Source organism: Gopherus flavomarginatus, chromosome 5 (genome assembly GCF_025201925.1).
Source record: "Gopherus flavomarginatus isolate rGopFla2 chromosome 5, rGopFla2.mat.asm, whole genome shotgun sequence".
Lineage (NCBI taxonomy): Eukaryota > Metazoa > Chordata > Testudines > Testudinidae > Gopherus > Gopherus flavomarginatus.
This window is the reverse complement of record NC_066621.1, coordinates 155,489,483-155,508,344: the sequence shown is the minus strand read 5'-3', so window position 1 is coordinate 155,508,344 and position 18,862 is coordinate 155,489,483. Positions and strand designations below refer to the sequence as shown.

Below are 18,862 nucleotides of genomic sequence, written 5' to 3'. Positions count from 1 at the left end.
GTGTTAGGGGGTATCAAGTAGGGCAACTGCCTGGGGCCCCACGCCACAGGGGGCCCTATGAAACAAAGTTGCTCAGGTTTCAGCACGCACTGGCTGGTCTCGGGGCCCCAGGCTTCAAGCCCGTGAAGTGGGGCTTCAGCTTTCTGTTCTAGGCCCCAGCAAGTCTAATGCCAACCCTGCTTGATGGCCCCCCAAAATCTGCTTGCAGCCCCACAAGAGGTCCAGGACTCTTAGTTGAGAACCACTGCTGTAGGAAAATACTAGCTATAACTTATGCTCCTCCACGTGGAACGATGTACAATTGCAAAAGGTAAAGTCTGTTAGTTTGTTTTTTAACTCAGTTCAGGCAATTTCAAAACTATTGGGTGAAGAAGCTGCATTCCACATCACACCTCACACATGGACATAATTATAAAGCTCCAAAGAACTTCACAGTCTGAAATTCCAGACAATGGAGAAAAATGAGAATGCATACAAGCAAGCTGAAATTTTATACACAAGCTAATAAAGATCTAAGAGTGGTCCTCAGTTCTGGATGTACAATACGAGCATTTATAACAATTAGCAAAGAAAACAAAAACTATGCTGACATGTTTGATTTAATCTTACTAACCTGATTTCAAATATCGCTTCACAATCATTTCATTCTGCTGTTGATCTCTTCCAGCAATAATGAGGTAATTTTCAGAGCTAATAAACCACAGGAACTTCTCAAACCTGTCAAATTACATCAAACCACGCTGTATAAAATAACTTGAACTGTTTGCCTATTACAGAAGGTATGTTTTTGCCAGGGTCTCAGTACTTTAATGTATTATAGGTAGAAAGACACGTATTCTCAAAGATACTTTGTTTTGTTGACCAGCTACAGTTTCATACATATATACAGGGCATAAATCCAAGGTATTGTACAAATGTGATTGTGCTGTCAATCATATTCTTTAAAAGAACACATCAAGCAAATTATAGTCTATTTTTTAAACTATAATTGCTACTTTTAAAACAGCTGTTTATAAAAAGGGATAAAGTATTTCTTTTATTTTCCATGTTTACTCTGTGTGTACTTGATATAACTTTGTGTACAGTCCATCACCCCAGCTGTTTGTGTGGATCTTTTATATAGCAGAGAAGAGAAAATGTTTAAATTTTTAGGAAAACATGGCCCCAATCCCACAAGAGGATCTACACAGGCAAATCCGCATATCCATGCAGAGCAGTCTTGAAGGGGCCCACCTATGTGGATCGACCAGCAGGACTGGGGCTTATAACTAAAACCACAACAACTGACAAGGGACGTAGAGCTGGGTGTAGAACCAAAACACTACTTTTAACTCTTTGTAAAAAAAAAAAAAAAAAAAAAAAAAGATTTCATGTCAACAATGTCCTTTTAAGTTTGCACGGAATCACATACGCATCTGAGGGTAACTATCTAAAGTTTACTTGCCAATAAACTTTTCTTGCTTTCTGAATGGTGGTAACTGTCTGAACTTCTTTCAATGTTTGCTTTGTCTTCTTTTCTGCTGATTTGAACGCCTGTTTAGGAAATATGGACATTCCCAATTCTACAAATGCAGTGATCATACAAGCAATAAACAAACAGTAAGACAATATGAAGAAAAATACTCCCAAAACGTAGTTTGAGACAGTACAGCCACTCATTTGGCACATATTCAGTTTGCAGGCCTAAAAACCATTTCTGCCCAAAATTAGAGGCACTTCATTAAATGCTGTCTTAAACTCTTCATCATTTTGAAAAGGCATGTCTGTCTCCATTATCCTGTCATGTAGCGTCTCTAAAATGTGTGCTCTGAAAACAGCATCAGATACCTGATAATAATGGTTCCTGTTAATGCTGCCTCAGCTACTGGTCTGTCAGCATTTCCATTATAAACCCTTTTAAGGAGTTCAAAGTAAATGATTCAAGGTTGCAACTTGTCAGCCCTACATGTAGATTAAATTGTTTTGGCAAGCGTGCTGGGAGGGAGCTGAAACATTAAATCAGCGTAACTGCATTAACAACACAAAAACGTACATTTAGAAGTTCAGTTTTAGGCTGTGGCAATAAAATAACATCTTTGCTTTTAACTACATTCAAAACAAACAATAAATACCTTCTCTGCAGCTTCTACCGTCTTCTGTGTTTTTTTGGCAGCATGTCTCTTATGATCATAATATCTGTGAAACATAAATCCATTTACATCTCAGATCCCAGCATAGTAATTCATTTTTATAGCTATTTCTTCCCATGGTACTTCATGCCAGCAGTAAATACTCCATTCTGATAATGAAAATGTTATGTTAGGCAATAAGCAAAAAAGCTAAGCCAATCACTGTTCATCTGAAAATTGTATCAGTTGAAATTAAGTTACTAATTTATTATCCTCACTAGAAATTTAGACCCCTGCCCTTTATATTTGCTTTGCAGAGAAAGTAGCCATTATGTCCTGTGTCTGTTTCTATGCTTGATGTAATTAACATTAAATTAAAATGGTTGTCAGAGACTAGTTAACACAGAAATAGCAAGAGGACATTCTGGGGCAGAGGAATGGACAGTCTATAACTAAGGTAAAGTCATACACTAAATGTGTATGACCTTACCTTAGGTACACGGGGGGAGGGATAGCTCAGTGGTTTGAGCATTGGCCTGCTAAACCCAGGATTGTGAGTTCAGTCCTTGAGGGAGCCTTTTGGGGATTGGTTCTGCTTTGAGCAGGGGGTTGGACTAGATGATCTCTTGAGGTCCCTTCCAACCCTAATAATCTATGATTCTATTTCTGTAGGAAAAAGACTAATTTCTTTGATAGTAGCAGAGTCTACTGAAATTAAGCTAATAAGGGGCAGACTACTAAAAATACACACTTTAAATCTTACTTTTTAGCATTGGCATATGCAGACAAACTGAGATCAACATCAACCAACAATGGCTTGTTTTTCTGAGGTTTCTTCAGCTGTTTATTTTTATGCTTTTTCTTCTTCCCCTTTGGTTCTTCAACTTCTTTCCAATGATCAGCTTCGTCATCTTCCTCCTCCTCCTCCTCCTCTGATAATACATACGGGTTTCTACCAAAATATATTGATTGTCTTTAAAAGTACTCCAGACTTTTTAATTGTAAAAGTTAGCAAGATGCATTCCTCCTTCCATTAATTTTGTAAATAATAATACAAAAGATACACATTCTTTTTTTCAATCTGAAGAAGGCTCTATGGTTATGAATAAAGATAAATGTGTAATTACAACAGTTTTGATTATGCACTTTCAGACAGAAGGAGAACAAAGATCAAACAAATATAGGACATTTTACCCTTCATCTTTGTGCAAAATGAAGAGTAGATTGTGGCTCATTACGTTTAATCAAAGCAAATGCAAGATAGGTAATGGTCTGAGATTTTGTGAAATATCTGATCCATTATCATGAAGCTATTCTGAGCAAGTATTACTTTGAGTTGCCTTTGTTACTCATCAACACAGTGAACTCTGCCTTCTCTTGCAATGTTTGCCATGTGTAGTCTTAAGGAGGTAGAGGAGCATACAGCATAATAATGTTTTTCTGCATCACACAGCAAAGTATACTATTCTTTCCATTACCTTCTGGAGATTCAACTGTCTTTAGATGATGTATATGATTAGCTGTGACCTTAATTCATATTGCGAAATAAATTGAAATAGCGGAGAGACTGACAGATTGCAAGGCCAGAAGTGACCATTGTGATCATCTAGTCCAATGGTACCCAAACTTTTCCTCTTGCACCCTCCTCAACCAGTAACGGAATGTGTGCATGCCCCCTGAACTCCTGGGCCAGGAGTGAAATCGTGGCCAAGCTGGGGCCCAGGGCCCAGGAGTGGAGCTGTGGCTGGGAGCCAAGAGTAGGGACCAGAGGTGGAAAGGGGTCTGAACCATGTCCGGGAGCAGGAGTGCGGCTGGAGCTGAACTGGAGGCAAAGTGGGGCTGGGTGGTGCTCCCTCCCCACAGCCCTACAGGGGCTGGCCCAGGCCCCACTGTGTCCCTCTCCCCCACGGACATTCCTATGCACACCCTACAGTTTGGGGACCACTGATCTAGTCTGATCTCCTGCATAACACAGACCATAGAATTTCCTCAAAATAACACAGGAAGCAAATTGTGACAGTGAGCAGACGCAAGATTATTTCAGTCCCACATTCTGCTCAGAAGCTGGAATATATATCTGGAAACCCACTTACAGGTCTGTCACATCTTAGGCACATTTAACATGTGCAATTTCAGCCTTACGCGGTCGGCAAAAACAAGAACAAAAAAAAGAGAAAAATAATTTAAATACTGTTTCTGTAGTGCGGGCGATTCCACCCGCCGTTACACTCAATGTAATTTTGACTATACGTGATTTTCACTTTACGCGCTGACTGCGGAACGTAACCCCAGCGTAAGATGAGACAGACCTGTATTCACTTTTTGCTTATCAATACAGTTCTCATATCCTTCTTTTCCATTCTGACTTAAGATATTTTCCACTATCAGTTTTTTACTCTCTATTAGGCTTCCTAATAGGGGTCTCTATATATCAGCTCAAACGAAGATCTCTTATATTTGGTTTTAGGATCATGGGATTTCCAGTAAATTTACACAGTTAAATATATTTCTAGTTTGATGCCACTACCTGCAGGACCCTTATGTTTTATATCTCATTTAGTTTTTTTATTTTTAAGTGTCCTCAAGGGCAAGGCACTGATCCAATATCAAGCTTCTTGTGATGATTTTCCTGGAGGGAGCAGAATGATCTAAATCAAAGCTCATACCAGTTTGAATTTTGAACTCTAACTTGATTACTGGGCCATCGTGTCCAGCCAGCCTGCAGCATGCTAAACTTCCAGCGAGATTCCCTTTTTCTGGCATCAAGGAATGTCAAGATTCTCTAAGTTACTGACTTTTTAAATGTATTTGTTTTGTATAATATGCTTGGTGTTGCCTATTGCATCAAACCAAACGAGAGGCATGTTTCCTGGAACTGCCTAGGACGTGCAGGTAAAAGTGCTTTTCCTCACTACTGCCCTTTCCTCTTAGACATTTCCCACCACTTTTTAAATGTGATCAGTTAGCTCTTGCTTTTATATAGCTGAAGAGTTTATTTCAGTTACTGAACTAAAGGAAAACCAAGAAAGAAAAGGTGCATATTGAATCAGTGCCTCTCTGTCTGTTCACAAAGCCCTCACACTCACGCTTTAATGCTACTATAACCCAGCACCATGAATACATCTGACATCTATTAACTGAGAAAATGATGTAAACTCAAATGAAGATGCACTTTTCCTAGTTAACTTGCTAGTTGTGGGATTAGTCCCTCTTAATGTCTTGTTGATCTACAACATACTTACTTTAGTAGCATTGTGATATGATTTGTCTGAAGCTTTAATTCTTTGATGGCACTCGCAACAGGGTCTCCCTGAGCCTGAGCTTCTTTTACAATTGCTCCAATTTCAGTCCAGTCTATCTGGTTGGCCAATGCACTGCGAACCACCTGGATAGCTCGGTCAACTACGTCCAGGTTCATTTCTACGAGTTCTCCTTTTACCTTATCAACTTCCTTCAGGAAAGAAAAAGCTTTCTTACAATTCAGACTAAAAACCAATTCAATTTTATAAAAATGATGATTAAAGAAACAAATACATACAATTAATATAGCTGCACTAAAATTAAACACCACATTGTTCAAAAGGCGACCTCTTGCAAGGGCTTGCAAAGCATTGACAAGAAGCAGTGTATCACACTTCACCAAAAAGGGAGAGAAGTTAGAGGGAACTTGTTAGTGAATAAATACTCCAATTTGTTATCTCAACTGACCACTAAGGAACACAACTTACGGTGAAGGTGACCCTGCACGGAATATTAAAAATATTTTTTCTTTAAAACTTGTCTTATGAAAACACATAGTTCTACCTGAGCTTGATGAAGAGTTTCAAGTCTATGCTCATGATCTTTACGAACATTTTCCAGCTTCTTCAGTGCTTGTTTTTCCTTTCAACAGCCAAAGAGAAGAAAGGAAAAATATTATTCAAGGTAAGATGTTTAAAATCAAATATACACAAGTTAAGAAGGAAGGTACTTTACCTCTGGGGTCAGGCTTGAGTTAAGAGAGATTACAAGTATCGGTTACAAGGTTCACAAGATACATGCATAGTACATAACCAGCATAGATCCAGATTGGAAGGTGGGAGTTTTTAAAGCTTCAATGAATAAGTGATCTCGGGTATGCCAGCCATAGAATGTATTTAGAGTCCAAGTCAGTACTGGTGTAGCGAATAGGTACATGTGTGGGGTGCATCCCTTGGTTCGTCAGGGGAGGAAGTGAGTATTTCCCTGACCAGCAGTCTTGTTTACTCATCCTAGTACTGACGGTGTCCCATGATGTGCTCTGTGTCGATGTCTCTGGACCATCAAATGGTATCAGACACCATGAGCTGTCTCATGAGCTGGGCATAGCACCTATCAAGTCTGCATATTACAAATTTTACAGTGGTGGATATTCAACACCCAACTGTGTCCTATTACAGTACAGAGAAGAAAGATGTGGAAACGGGATTCTGATGAGCACTGTCATTCTGCTGATCCACTGTAGCGAAAGCCACTTCAGTGATTTTTGCACAGGCACTCCCTTGTTGATTAGCTATTCAAAGCTGTGTGCACAGTTTAAGAGGAATCCATGGAAGCATCATAACACTAATGATAGTAGCAGTCATAATGACTGTAATTTCCCAACAAGAACTGCCCTTACAAGTCAACCCGTTATCTTTAATTGAACAAGACCGCACCCACACACCAAACTATAAAGAGCCCCTAAATCAGGCAAGTGTTTAGCACCCTGAAACGCTAAAGGAGTTAGATCAGCTGTTCTGCTCATGAATGAGACTGTACCTGTTGTAAAGCTTTTAAATCGATCTTCTGACCTTCTAGCTTGGAGTAAAATTCATCCACTGCCTTCAAGAGAAAAAGTCAGTTTAAAGAATCTCAAAAGATGCAATAACCTAGACCAGGAAAGAGTAAGCAGACAGGGGGAGGTCCTGTTCCTAAGAGGAGACTGCAGAGATTGCAAACAGGAGTCTGATCCTAAAATAGGTTTCAACAACTTCCCCAGCTCTACCTAGTCAAGGGCCAGTTCAGTAAGGTACTTAAGCACAGGCCTAGCTTTAACCATGGGACTGAACTGGAGCCAGATTCTATATTAGCAAATGATGTAGTAAAGGAAGGAACATCTTCCTTAATGTAAGTGTGTATCTACTGTGAAAATACTCTACGTACAGCCATCTCTGCAATGAGCCATCATAATAATCAACTGGTTAATAAGAACAGAATTGCCAATTTAAGCACATGAAGTTCAATACAGTTCTTTGTGGTTGGTTTCAATAGGCAGAAACTGCTTACGATAAAGTTTCTGAGCTAATTTATGCTACAGAAATCACCAACGCTGGGATGTAGGTGGTACAAATATGATGGGGAGGCATGGCAGGAGAGTGCCAAGTGGGGAATCTAGCCATCAGATTTAGTATAAAATAATTATCTATAGGTTATGCTAACCAAGCACCAGAAATGGCAAAGATTTCACTTTTAGTGAAAATCCATGTCAAACATTCACCATGTTTACATTTTTGCTATTACCCTCAGCTATAAACCAACTGTCTATAAACACCTATATAACCACCAGCAAAATATGTTTAAACAAGACAGAGAGTAGCTAGTTTCTGAACACAAACACGTCTTTCACCAATGCCACATGCTATACTTCAGCTACTGGACATTTAAGAGAGAAGATGGGTGAGGAAATATCTTTTATTGGACCAACTTCTATAGGTGAGACACATAAATTTGGTCCAATTAAAGATATTTCCTCATCCACCTAGTCTCTCTAATGTCCCGGGACCAACACAGTTACAACACCACAGTTACTGGACATGACAGACAAACTGGGAACATAAATGGGTCAACTGTAGTCACCAAGAGGTATTTTACTGAACCTGTATCTTTGTATACTTACTGATTTTACACACCAACTAACTAGTCATAAAACATTAAAAGGTAATAGTTTCAGCACCATATTTTCTTTCCTGTTTTTAAGTATCAGTCATTTAAACTACTTAGTACAGTATAAGCAAAACCACTGTACCTTATCAAATGATTCGAATTCCATGTTCGGACACTTTAAATGTTGAGAAAACAAGAAAGGATGAAATTCCTCATATCTGTAAAATATACATTTGATAGTATCACTTAAGTGCTTAATATAAATTAGTTTTCTTGTAAGAAAGGGAGTTAATACTTCAAATATTTACGTGAGGATTTCTTCTGCAGGTTTATCTGGCTCCAGGCTTGGCTTTTTCTCACGTTTCTGGATGATATAACCCTTTAAATAAAAAACAAACCATAAGACACCACATTCATACTCATTTCTTTCCAGGAATCTTAAAAGTTATTTTCCCTTTCTTGCCCAGGGAGGAACAGTTTAACACCTTGCAAACATCTGACACTAAATCCATTGGTAAGAACTTTTTCGTAGAGACTTTATGGTGCTAACTGACTTTGCAGTAAAATTTTGGCCACTCACCTTTATTCCAAAATATTCCACATGAAAGCTGAACTTCTATAACAACTCAAATCTACAATGCATCACACAAACTTTGTACCTTACATTTTAAACAACCCTTGTTTGTTTGGGATGCAATAATGGGCAAGTCAGAATCAGAACGAATTAATTATACCATAAACTGAGCAATCCTTTCCTCCCTGAAGTTAGAGAAGAACTTGTTATAAGGCAGCAGACTTAGAACATGGAAGAGAGAGGAGTGGATGGGCAGTAGCACAATTTTTCCACTAGAAGTGAAAATGATCAGAAACACTGACACAGGCCCACAGAGAATATTCAATAGTTATTATTGCAATAAATAAATACATGTTTGAAAATTAGGACTACATTCCCAGGGTTAAGGAATGATCTCTATTACCTACTCATAATTGGCAGTCTTTCTACTCAGGCCTTATTCCTGAGTTGCATTAAGATCAATGTAGAAGGCTATATTAGTCATGTTGCTCACCAGGCATGAATATCTTGAAGACACACAACTGCAAAATTAAAGGTTAGTTCCTCACTGCACTACAGACTAATATCCCTGAACACTTCATATGTTAAAATTACTATCAGTGTTTAAATACAACGGTGACACACAAGTCAGACAGATCTCTGCTCATTTACTGGCTGCATGTCCAAGACAAGGGTCATATATATATTCCTTATTAGTATCTGGAGTGCATCATAGCAGCAAAAATAGAAAGACAACAACATGACGAGATGTGATAGGAATGCTAAACCAATAGCAAATGTCTGACATGACAGAAGAACAATAATGCATGTTCATTTTTTATTAGACCGTTTAACTTTGAACCATACAGGTATCAGTTAAGATTTACCTTCCCACTAAAGTTGTTAGTTATCTTCATATATTCTTCTGCCTTCTGTAAAGCAGCAAGTACTCTTTCAATATTTTCTAAAAGGGAAAAAAATAGATTTTGAAGAGACAAGAATTTTGGGATATTTTACATAAACACATAGTGCACTACTTCACCAATAAAGGGTAAAGCTTGACAGACCAAAAACTAACCTATGCCACTAACTGCACTTCTAGTCATGGGTATGGAGGAATTTTGTCCAAGGTACCGTTCTTGTGGGAAGTCTGGATTATGAGATTTTCAATAATCCTACTCTCTGAAATACTCTAAAACCTTGTAGATTTCAAAAAAGTCTGTATTTTAATAAGCATCTTTAACCATCAACTCCTTGCATTAGAAACAAGTGTCCATTTTGAAGAAAGCCTCATTTTGTGTCCTTTTTGAACTTTGAGATATTTCTTTAAAAAAATACATGTTGCAGCTACATATATAAAATATAAGAGTGCTGACACAAATAAATATCATAATTAACTTTATGCCATATGATGAAGTGCTACTGTAACTATTTGGAATTGAGGCTAAAAGGGATGGAAAAATACTGGCATGTAAGCAATGCTAGGGCTTTAAGAGAATAGAGTTAAAGTAATCTCCAGCCTGTAAAAACTTACACTGCATATCCATTGTGATGCTTCCCAAGGGTACCCTGGGCTGTGAAGTGCCTCCCCACTGTCTGCTCTTAGCGTGATGCAGTCTTGTCTGTGCCTGTTGTGTGTCAGCTGCCTGAAACCACCAGCCTCTGGCAACACAAGCCCTGTCTTCCAGGCATCGCTTTCTCTGGACAGGTAGCAATAAGCAGACACCAGTCTCCAAATCCTCGGACTTTTCCCTGCAGCATCCAGCCCCTTATCCACTGAATGCTCACAGAATTACCAGGCCTACACTTCCCAAAGGAACACTACATACCAGCTTTTAAGATTCAACTAAGGACCACCACTTTGCTTAACACCACAGCACTTAGATATATTCATAATGAAAACAACAATAAGGGATGAACAGAGATTCAAGGAGTAATGAGTATGAATATTGGAAACCAATGGTTACATATAAATAAATCATGACACGCTTTTAGAGACCAAACTTAAGTAACAAATTAACCTTCCATCTAAAGACGTTTATCATAGCATTTTCAGCCAATCCTGGCTGAGCCCCTTTTTCATGAAACAAAGCCACTGTTCTTTTACTTCCTCAGTGAAGGGTGCGTAAGTGTCTTCTCTGCCCCTCCAAATATAGTCAAGCAAACTTTGAAGTGCACAAATATTATACTCCTACATACCTTTGCTTTCCATCTGTTGATCTACTTTGGCATTACCAGACAATCCAGCTTCTATAAGGCAGTGCTCAATGAGTGTGGCTCCATAAGCTATAAAAAGTAGAGAGAACCAGCTACAGAAAGCAGTTTAAACATTCAGGTTGAAATCTGTATTAAGAATGATTAATTTCCAAAACTGAATATGAGATTCTGGCCACCACTGAGAAAATTCAACAAAGGTCTCGATACTATAAGTGCTTCATGGACAAATCCCTACATCCATGTAAAGCACATTAAAGGATTGCAGCCAAGTCCCTATATCTTTTTATTAAAATTCTAGTCTTTTAACAAATAATTTTGCATTTTATATATAGGAGATTGTCTTGAACCTTCTGAGACACAGTTGTGTGTTTTTTATTTTAATTTTCAGATTACATCTAATATGAATGCAAACAGTCTGCACATTTCATTTTGTAATAATGTCATTACTTACGAAGATGTGGGTTAAGGACCCTCTTTAGCAGTTCCCCGTTAGATGCATTTGATATTGTTTCAGTCAACCTAAGAAACATAATAAGCAGAATAGCTGATATTCAAAAGAATACATGCACGATGTTGAATTGATTTTCCATGTTTTCTGAATTAAAGAAGAAAGCAAACAATTTCAATTCCGTGAGAGCTACATCACCTACGCAAAGTTCAAAGCCTAAAACAGACTATTCAGACTCCAAATGTTTAGATGTAAAACTGGTCTTTATTTTATTTATAATATGCATGTTGCACAGAATAAAGTTACCTTTCCAAGGTAGGTAATGGTGCAGGTGCTTTAGCGTTATCAACTGGGTAACGTTCCCGAACTGCAAATTTGACATCATCTGCCTCATCTGTGCGAAACCTCAGGATGTTTAAAATTAAGTATTCATAGTCTGTCAGAACAATGTTTCCCTGCAATAGCATCAAAACTGACCATTATTAGAGTCCATATTAAATACTAATTTATAGACTAAACAGTTTTATGACTTACTCTGTCGTAAAGCTCAACAATGAGATGATAGGCTGCTTCATCGCTTCCAAATTGAAAGTCTACAATTCTGTCTATTCCCAGCTGCCTTACACTGACAAGTCTTCTACTCCTTAAATGCTTACGACACTGATGATGGGGAAGAAAGAAATATTAAAATATGCATATGTATATAAGGTGTAAACAGAAAGGTCCTACTCATAGTATTTTAAACTGAAATATTTAAAAACCTGTGTGCTCCCTCCCCTCCCGTGACAATCTGAACATTTCTTGTTTATCTTGCTTATCTTTATTCCACTTATTATAGACAAATACAAGAACTGGTATAAACTTACAAACCTGAATATTATATACATGAGCTGCTCAGACTTTGACAACCATTAAGCTCTGATCTATTCTTGCTCATTAAAGAAAAATAGTAGCTCCAAATTGCAAAAAATTAAACATTTTTGTTAAGCATTCAGCATTTACAGTAATAAAAACAGCTGTACTATTTGAAACTTGCGCATCTCTGCCATGCCAAGGAAGGAAAGAGCTAGTGCAACCTAAGGACCCGATCCTACAATGACCTCCACTCAGAGTTACTCCTGCATCCACCACAAGACTCCCACTGACTGCAGTGGGGCATTTGCAGAAAGGCATTTAATGAAGCTCCTCATGGGCTCTCTTGTACTCCTGTCTGTTCGGACTCTTGCAGGAGTGGGGACCTAACCAGATCTGTAATCTGATTCTTCAATCAGATTGCATCCACAACAGATCCATTTGCCGAGCTGGAGCCTAATACTTCACTTCAAGACCTGACACGTCAGAGAGTCTAATCCTGAAGTCCTTACTCATGCAAGACTCCCATTCACTCTGTGTTTTACCTACACAGAGACTTCAGAATCTGGCCTATATAATAATAATAATAATGTGTTCACTTAGCCAAAGTAAAATTCCAACAGGCATGGCTAGTCCAGTGAACATTTACGAGTTTGAGTATCAAAGTCTTAAAAACTACACTTTGACTGTTTTCAGGTTCCAAGCACCAGTTCTGTGTCCCCCACCATTCTGCAGTTGCCATTCCTTTCAACCAGTCCTCACATCATCATGATCTGCTTGACCAAGACCCACTCAGCTAGTTGGCAATACTTCAATAGTTAATTTACATCTCAGACGTGAAACTGCAGAACTACTCTCTCTTCTGAAGGAAATTTCAGAAAGAGAAAGATTAATTTACCTTCATTGCAAACCCAGATGGCATCATATTCTTTGGCCATTCAAACTCTGTTGTATGAATCCGTATACCAGATTCAATTAGAAGTGTAGCTTTACAGTCTGGCCTGTTGACAAAATAAAGACTAGTTTGACAATTTAAAAGTCACCAATTTGTCATTATATCAATGACATTTCATTACATTGGAGCAATACACCCAAGTACCACAGACAGCCCTTCAACTTCAACTACAAGTCAAAGAAATCTTTCAGACGAAGTTATAGTCAAAAATATTAGAACGCTGAGATATAATGAGGCCAGCTTGGTAGCAAAAAAAAAAAAAAGTTAAAAACTAGATAAACTAAACTAAGGGCTAGATATACTGAGGTTACTTGATTACTCCAAAAATATCTGGGATTACCATACCTTTTGCAGGAAGTTATTTTGAAAAGTCTCCCACCCGGAGCACTGTCCAGTTCAGGGGTCTCAAACATGCGGCCCGCCAAGCTCCCCGTCTCCATAGAGATATTTCCTGTGGCTGCCAAGCTCCCCCTCCTCCCCAGCACACTGCATCCCCACTCCTCTGCCTACCTCCAGGCGTTTCCTGCTGCCAAACAGCTGTTTGGCAGCACCCAGCGCTTTCCAGGAGGGAGGGGGGAGGAGCAAGGAGCTGCGCGTTCAGGGCAGGAGATGGAGAAGAGGTGGGGCAGGGGCGGGGATTTGGGGAAGGGCTTGGACTAGGGGCAGGGAGGCAGCAGAGTTGGGGTGGGGACTTTGGGACAGGGGTTGGAATGGGGGCAAGGAAGGGGTGGGAAGAGGCAGGGCCTCATGGAAGGGGTGGAGTGGGGGCGAGGCCAGGGCAGAAGCGGGGGCTTTTGTATCTTTATATGAAAAGGTGTCAGTGGTGTGGCCCTCAGGCCAACATACTAGTCCTCACGTGGCCCTCATAGTGATTTGAGTTTGAGATCCCTGGTCCAGTTGGTCAGGTGTATTACAAATGGGAAAAGAGAAAGCTAACAGTCCAACACAGAAACTAGGTGACCAAAAGGGACTCTTCTGGCTCTATGTAAAAAGCATCTGATTACACAGACAAATTGCTTCAGAACAGCAACTCCTGTGATCATAGCTGCTTATCATTACCACAGCATATGCACTGTTCTTGGTATTTACGAGAAAAAAAATGTAGGCCCAAAACACACCGGCTCTTCCACTTATTTTCTGTATCTTGTTTGTAAAAAGGGCAAAAACAATTATCTTCCTGTGATATTTCCTAAGAACTCCCATGATAAAAATATCTCTCTTCTTCCAGGGAACAACACAAAACTATTTTTTTAGCAAACTGGTTATAAAGGCTTGATAAGCAACTGTTCATACAAAACAAATAGGCTCAAATTTAAGGAGGAATAAAACAGTTCACAAATGTTAAGAAGTTCTTACTTTTGAAGGCGAATAAGATATGTCTTATTATCCACATCATAGACATTGTTTACTCTCATTCCCAATAAGCTGTTAAACAAAAAATAAAACACATTTTGTGAATCCAGTATAGAATTCATACAAGCCTGCCAGAAAGATTCAGTGACAACTGAATCTATATGTACAACAATAAGTTTCCTAGGTTACAATATATTATACAAATAGCATTTGAAGAGGTGATAGGGCACAAGAAGTAAAATGGACACGCTCCAGGGAAAATTATGATACAATCAGAAGATATGAGGAGCACTATTAATTAAATAAATGCAAAATGGAAACAGAATAGCCACTTGAACAAGACTCTAATACGACAATTTGCGTTATGAAACACTAACACATATGCATATCTCTGCATCACCAATTTACCATTGAAGCCCCACTTACATTAGCAAACTAGCCCCCTGGCTGGTGACTGTCAGCAATACATCTGGTTGAACAGGTGGTGAGAATGCTTGAGGAACTAGCCTGGATGGGACTAAAGCATTTTCAGCATCACCACAGAAAGCACAACTGAGATTTGATCCCATTGCTATTTCATTCACAGTTATTCAAGCCAGAATAACATGGATGATAAAATCCCACGTAAATCACATCCTGAGGGGTATCTGTGTCCCCCTGGCGGAAGTGGAGTAGGATGGGGGTGGAAGGACTATGAGAGTTCCAGGGGGTAGTGGGATGGGGTCTCAAGACTTCCAGGGACAGTAGAATGGGGGTGGAGGGGCAGTTTGTCTGGGCTCCAATGGGGTGAAATGGATTGTGTGCACACGGAAGTCAAGACACGCCTAGTCTCTTACACAGGACAATGGGTGTGTGCGCAGAGGAATCAGGGCTCCCATGCAAGGCAATGGGGTTGGAGATGTTACGGCTTTCCTGGGGACAGTGGAGTAGGATGGTTAGGGCTCTCCTGCCCTCTCACACAAGGCAATGGGATGTTATGGAGCATCAGAGTTCCCATAAGGACCAATGGGGTAGTGGGGTTTCCAGGTCCCTAACATGAGGCAATAGGGTTCTTGTGGGAGGGCTGCAGGTAGAGGTTCCCAGGTCTCTCACACCAGGCGGTGAGGTGAGAGGTTCCTGGGGGGAACTGGACAAGAGGGCTCCCACGGGGGCAGTTCCCAGTTTCTCACATGGGGTAGTAGGCACGGGTGTTCCCATGGGGGCATTTCCCTGGTCTCTCACCCAGACAGATGGGGTTGGGGTTCCCCAGTCTCTCACACAGGGCAGTGGGGTGGGGGGGCAGCAGCGTGGGGGATCCCTAGTTTCTCACACAGGGTGGTGGGGCAGAGGTTCTCATGTGCGGTGGGGGGGCAGTACCGGTGGGGGGGGCAGCAGGGTGGGGGATCCCTAGTTTCTCACACAGGGCAGTGGGGTAGGGGTTCCCCTGGGGGTTCTCATGTGCGGTAGGAGGCAGGACCAGGTCAGGGTGGTGGGGGCGCAGCAGGGTGGGGGGTCCCCAGTTTCTCACACAGGGCGGTGGGGCAGGGGTTCCCCTGGGGGATTCCCATGTGCGGTGGGGGACAGTACCGGTCAGGGTGGTTGGGGTGCAGTGGGGTGGGGGATCCCTAGTTTCTCACACAGGGCGGTGGGGCGGGGGTTCCCCTGGGGGGTCTCATGTGCGGTGGGGGCAGTACCGGTCGGGGGGCAGCGGGGGGTGGAGGATCCCCAGTTTCTCACACAGGGCAGTGGGGCGGGGGTTCCCCTGGGGGGTCTCATGTGCAGTGGGGGGCAGGACCGGTCGGGGTGGTTGGGGCGCAGTGGGGTGGGGGATCCCTAGTTTCTCACACAGGGCGGTGGGGCGGGGGTTCCCCTGGGGGGTCTCATGTGCGGTGGGGGGCAGGACCGGTCGGGGTGGTTGGGGGGCAGGAGGGTGGGGGGTCCCCAGTTTCTCACACAGGGCGGTGGGGCAGGGGTTTCCCTGGGGGGTCTCACGTGCGGTGGGGGCAGTACCGGTCGGGGGGCAGCAGAGGGGGATCCTCAGTTTCTCACACAGGGCGGTGGGGCGGGGGTTCCCCTGGGGGGTCTTGTACGGTGGGGGCAGGACCGGTCGGGGTGGTGGGGGCGCAGTAGAGTGGGGGTCCCCAGTTTCTCACACAGGGCGGTGGGGCGGGGGTTCCCCTGGGGGGTCTCACGTGCGGTGGGGGGGCAATACCGGTCGGGGTGGTGGGGGCGCAGCAGGGTGGGGGGTCCCCAGTTTCTCACACAGGGCGGTGGGGCGGGGGTTCCCCTGGGGGGTCTCACGTGCGGTGGGGGCAGTACCGGTCGGGGGGCAGCGGGGGGGTGGGGGATCCCCAGTTTCTCACACAGGGCGGTGGGACAGGGGTTCCCCTGGGGGGTCTCATGTGCAGTGGGGGGCAGGACCGGTGGGGGCGCAGTAGAGTGGGGGGTCCCCAGTTTCTCACACAGGGCGGTGGGACAGGGGTTCCCCTGGGGGGTCTCATGTGCAGTGGGGGGCAGTACCGGTCGGGGGGCAGCGGGGGGGTGGGGGATCCCCAGTTTCTCACACAGGGCGGCGGTGCAGTGGTCTCAGGAGGGCGGCAGAGCCGGGGGGGCACGGGGGGAGGAGGATCCCGGGGCGGGCAGTTCCCGCGGAGGGGGGTCCAGCGCGCGGGAACATCCCGTGTGGGGGCGGCGGGTCACTGGACACCCCCGGACCCAGGCCTGGCCGGGCGCTGACACTACCTGTCCCGGAGCTCGGCCAGCACCGCGCGGATGTCGATGGTGTTGAAGCGGGACTTCATGGCGGCGCCGCGCCCCTCACACACAGCGACCCCCACCCGCCGACTCCTCACACGCTCCGACACCAACGGAGGCACATGCGCAGTGCGCGTCCCTATGGCAAGCCCCGGCAGACAAACTTATGCGGCGCGTTTAAGGCGGGCACTGTCCTGTGCTGAGAGTCCAGCGGGTCGGGGGGGGAGGGACCGCGCCACGCTCCCCTCCGCCCCGGGCCTGTCGGGGCCATCGCAATGGCTCCAAACTGCATTTTCAGCCGGCAGGAGGCGCTGAGTCTCTTCCCGGCCGGCCGGTGAAAGCGCCGCCCCCATCCCTGGTGGGTGTGGGGATCTCCACGTCCCGGTCAGGATCCGGGGGAGGGGCGGTGCCCCTGGCGCTCCACACAAAGTGTCCCCAGTTTGGAGTTTCCTGCTTTAAAGATCCTGGGGTGTAGGAAGCCCTACGAGCCCTCCAGGCTCTGCGGCGGGTGTGTATGTGGGGGGCGTCCCCTGTCTCCCCCCTCCAGGCTCTGTGCACAAAAAGAGACCGTGTCTCACTTTCTTGCCCAGGCTACGCTGCAGGGGCTGTTCACAGGCGCGATCCCACTACTGATCGGCACGGGAGTTTTGACCTGCTCCGTTTCCGACCTGGGCCGGTTCACCCCTCCTTAGGCAACCTGGGGACCCCAAGCTCCCCCGGGATCACCATATTGATGCCGAACTTAGTGCGGACACCCGCTCGGCACAGCCCCCTGCAGCCTAGAACTCCCGAACTCAAGCGATCCGCCGGCCTCAGCCTCCCCGGGAGCTGGGATCACAGGCACCAGCCACGGGGCCCGGCTGGTTTTGCTACCTGGGAGCTCGAGCTTTAAACTCTGCTTGTGAGCTCTGTGCCTTGGCCAGACGGGGACAGCCTGGAACTGGGTAATGCTCCTGCTTCCCCCGCCCCCCCCGTCTCATGTCGGGCTGCAGGCGCCGTTGTCCTCCCAGATAAGATCCCGGACGTTTCGGTGCCCCCATCCACCGCCCAGGAGCCCAGGTGTCCGGCTACCTCTGCCCTCCATACAGAATCCTGGATCTGTGGGTGTCCTTCCCTCTGCAGAGGATCCCGGAGTGTGGATGCCCTTGTCCCTCCTACAAGATCCTGGCTGTGTAGGTGCCACTCTCCTCCCCATAGAAGGTCTCGGGTGGTTGGGTGCCCCTGTTCGCTCTTACAGCATCCCTGGTGCACGGGGGCCTCCCTCCACCCCAACTCAGGGTCCCCAGGGTGTGAGTGCTCCCATCCCCCGATACAGGCGGGGGCGGGATAACTGGCTCTCACTGTCCTGACCAGGCGGTGCTACAGCAGCTGTTCACAGGGGTAGCAATCCCACTGGCAACCTGCAGCTTTAACCTGCTCCAGGGGTGACCTACTTCACCCTCCTTTGGGAACCTGAGGACCCCGAACATCCCAGAATCACCTTATTGACTCCAACCTTAGCACAGACACTGCTCAGCATGGCAGGGTGCAGCCCTGAATTCCGTCAGATCGCCTCAGCCTCCGACTGCACAGCAAGGATTACACGCGAGAGCCTTTGTGCCCCGCGTGTCCAGCCAGGTCAGTCCCAGCTCCAGCTTTCAACTCTGCTTGTGAACTCCCCTCTCCGGCCAGACGGGGGCAGCACTAACGGTCTCATCTAAATTTGACCCTTCAGGTTGCAGATTATAACCCAGGAAGCCAAATCCTTTCCCAAACTGACA

The 18,862-nt window shown here is 44.3% G+C and overlaps 1 protein-coding gene across 4 annotated transcripts in view; it reads right to left on the bottom strand.

Annotated features, from left to right (window-relative positions):
- NEMF (nuclear export mediator factor) overlaps nucleotides 1-17,331 on the bottom strand; it is a 30,942-nt gene extending 13,611 nt beyond the window's left edge. For 2 of the 4 annotated variants that reach the window (XR_007774608.1, XM_050954593.1), the window contains exons 1-17: nucleotides 17,091-17,331; nucleotides 14,373-14,441; nucleotides 12,960-13,062; nucleotides 11,744-11,869; nucleotides 11,516-11,664; nucleotides 11,213-11,280; nucleotides 10,744-10,830; nucleotides 9,432-9,508; nucleotides 8,300-8,370; nucleotides 8,134-8,209; nucleotides 6,888-6,950; nucleotides 5,913-5,990; nucleotides 5,351-5,559; nucleotides 2,872-3,060; nucleotides 2,112-2,175; nucleotides 1,445-1,533; nucleotides 614-717 (exon numbers count right to left, since the gene is read on the bottom strand). Coding sequence is in view for 3 of the 4 variants with exons in the window: in XM_050954593.1 (XP_050810550.1) it covers nucleotides 614-717; nucleotides 1,445-1,533; nucleotides 2,112-2,175; nucleotides 2,872-3,060; nucleotides 5,351-5,559; nucleotides 5,913-5,990; nucleotides 6,888-6,950; nucleotides 8,134-8,209; nucleotides 8,300-8,370; nucleotides 9,432-9,508; nucleotides 10,744-10,830; nucleotides 11,213-11,280; nucleotides 11,516-11,664; nucleotides 11,744-11,869; nucleotides 12,960-13,062; nucleotides 14,373-14,441; nucleotides 17,091-17,149 (1,681 nt within the window). In the remaining variant the exon portion in view is untranslated. The remainder of the gene's footprint in view (nucleotides 1-613; nucleotides 718-1,444; nucleotides 1,534-2,111; nucleotides 2,176-2,871; nucleotides 3,061-5,350; nucleotides 5,560-5,912; nucleotides 5,991-6,887; nucleotides 6,951-8,133; nucleotides 8,210-8,299; nucleotides 8,371-9,431; nucleotides 9,509-10,743; nucleotides 10,831-11,212; nucleotides 11,281-11,515; nucleotides 11,665-11,743; nucleotides 11,870-12,959; nucleotides 13,063-14,372; nucleotides 14,442-17,090) is intronic. The other 2 variants (XM_050954595.1, XM_050954594.1) reach the window with 2 other exon arrangements.
- Nucleotides 17,332-18,862: the final 1,531 nt, after the last annotated feature.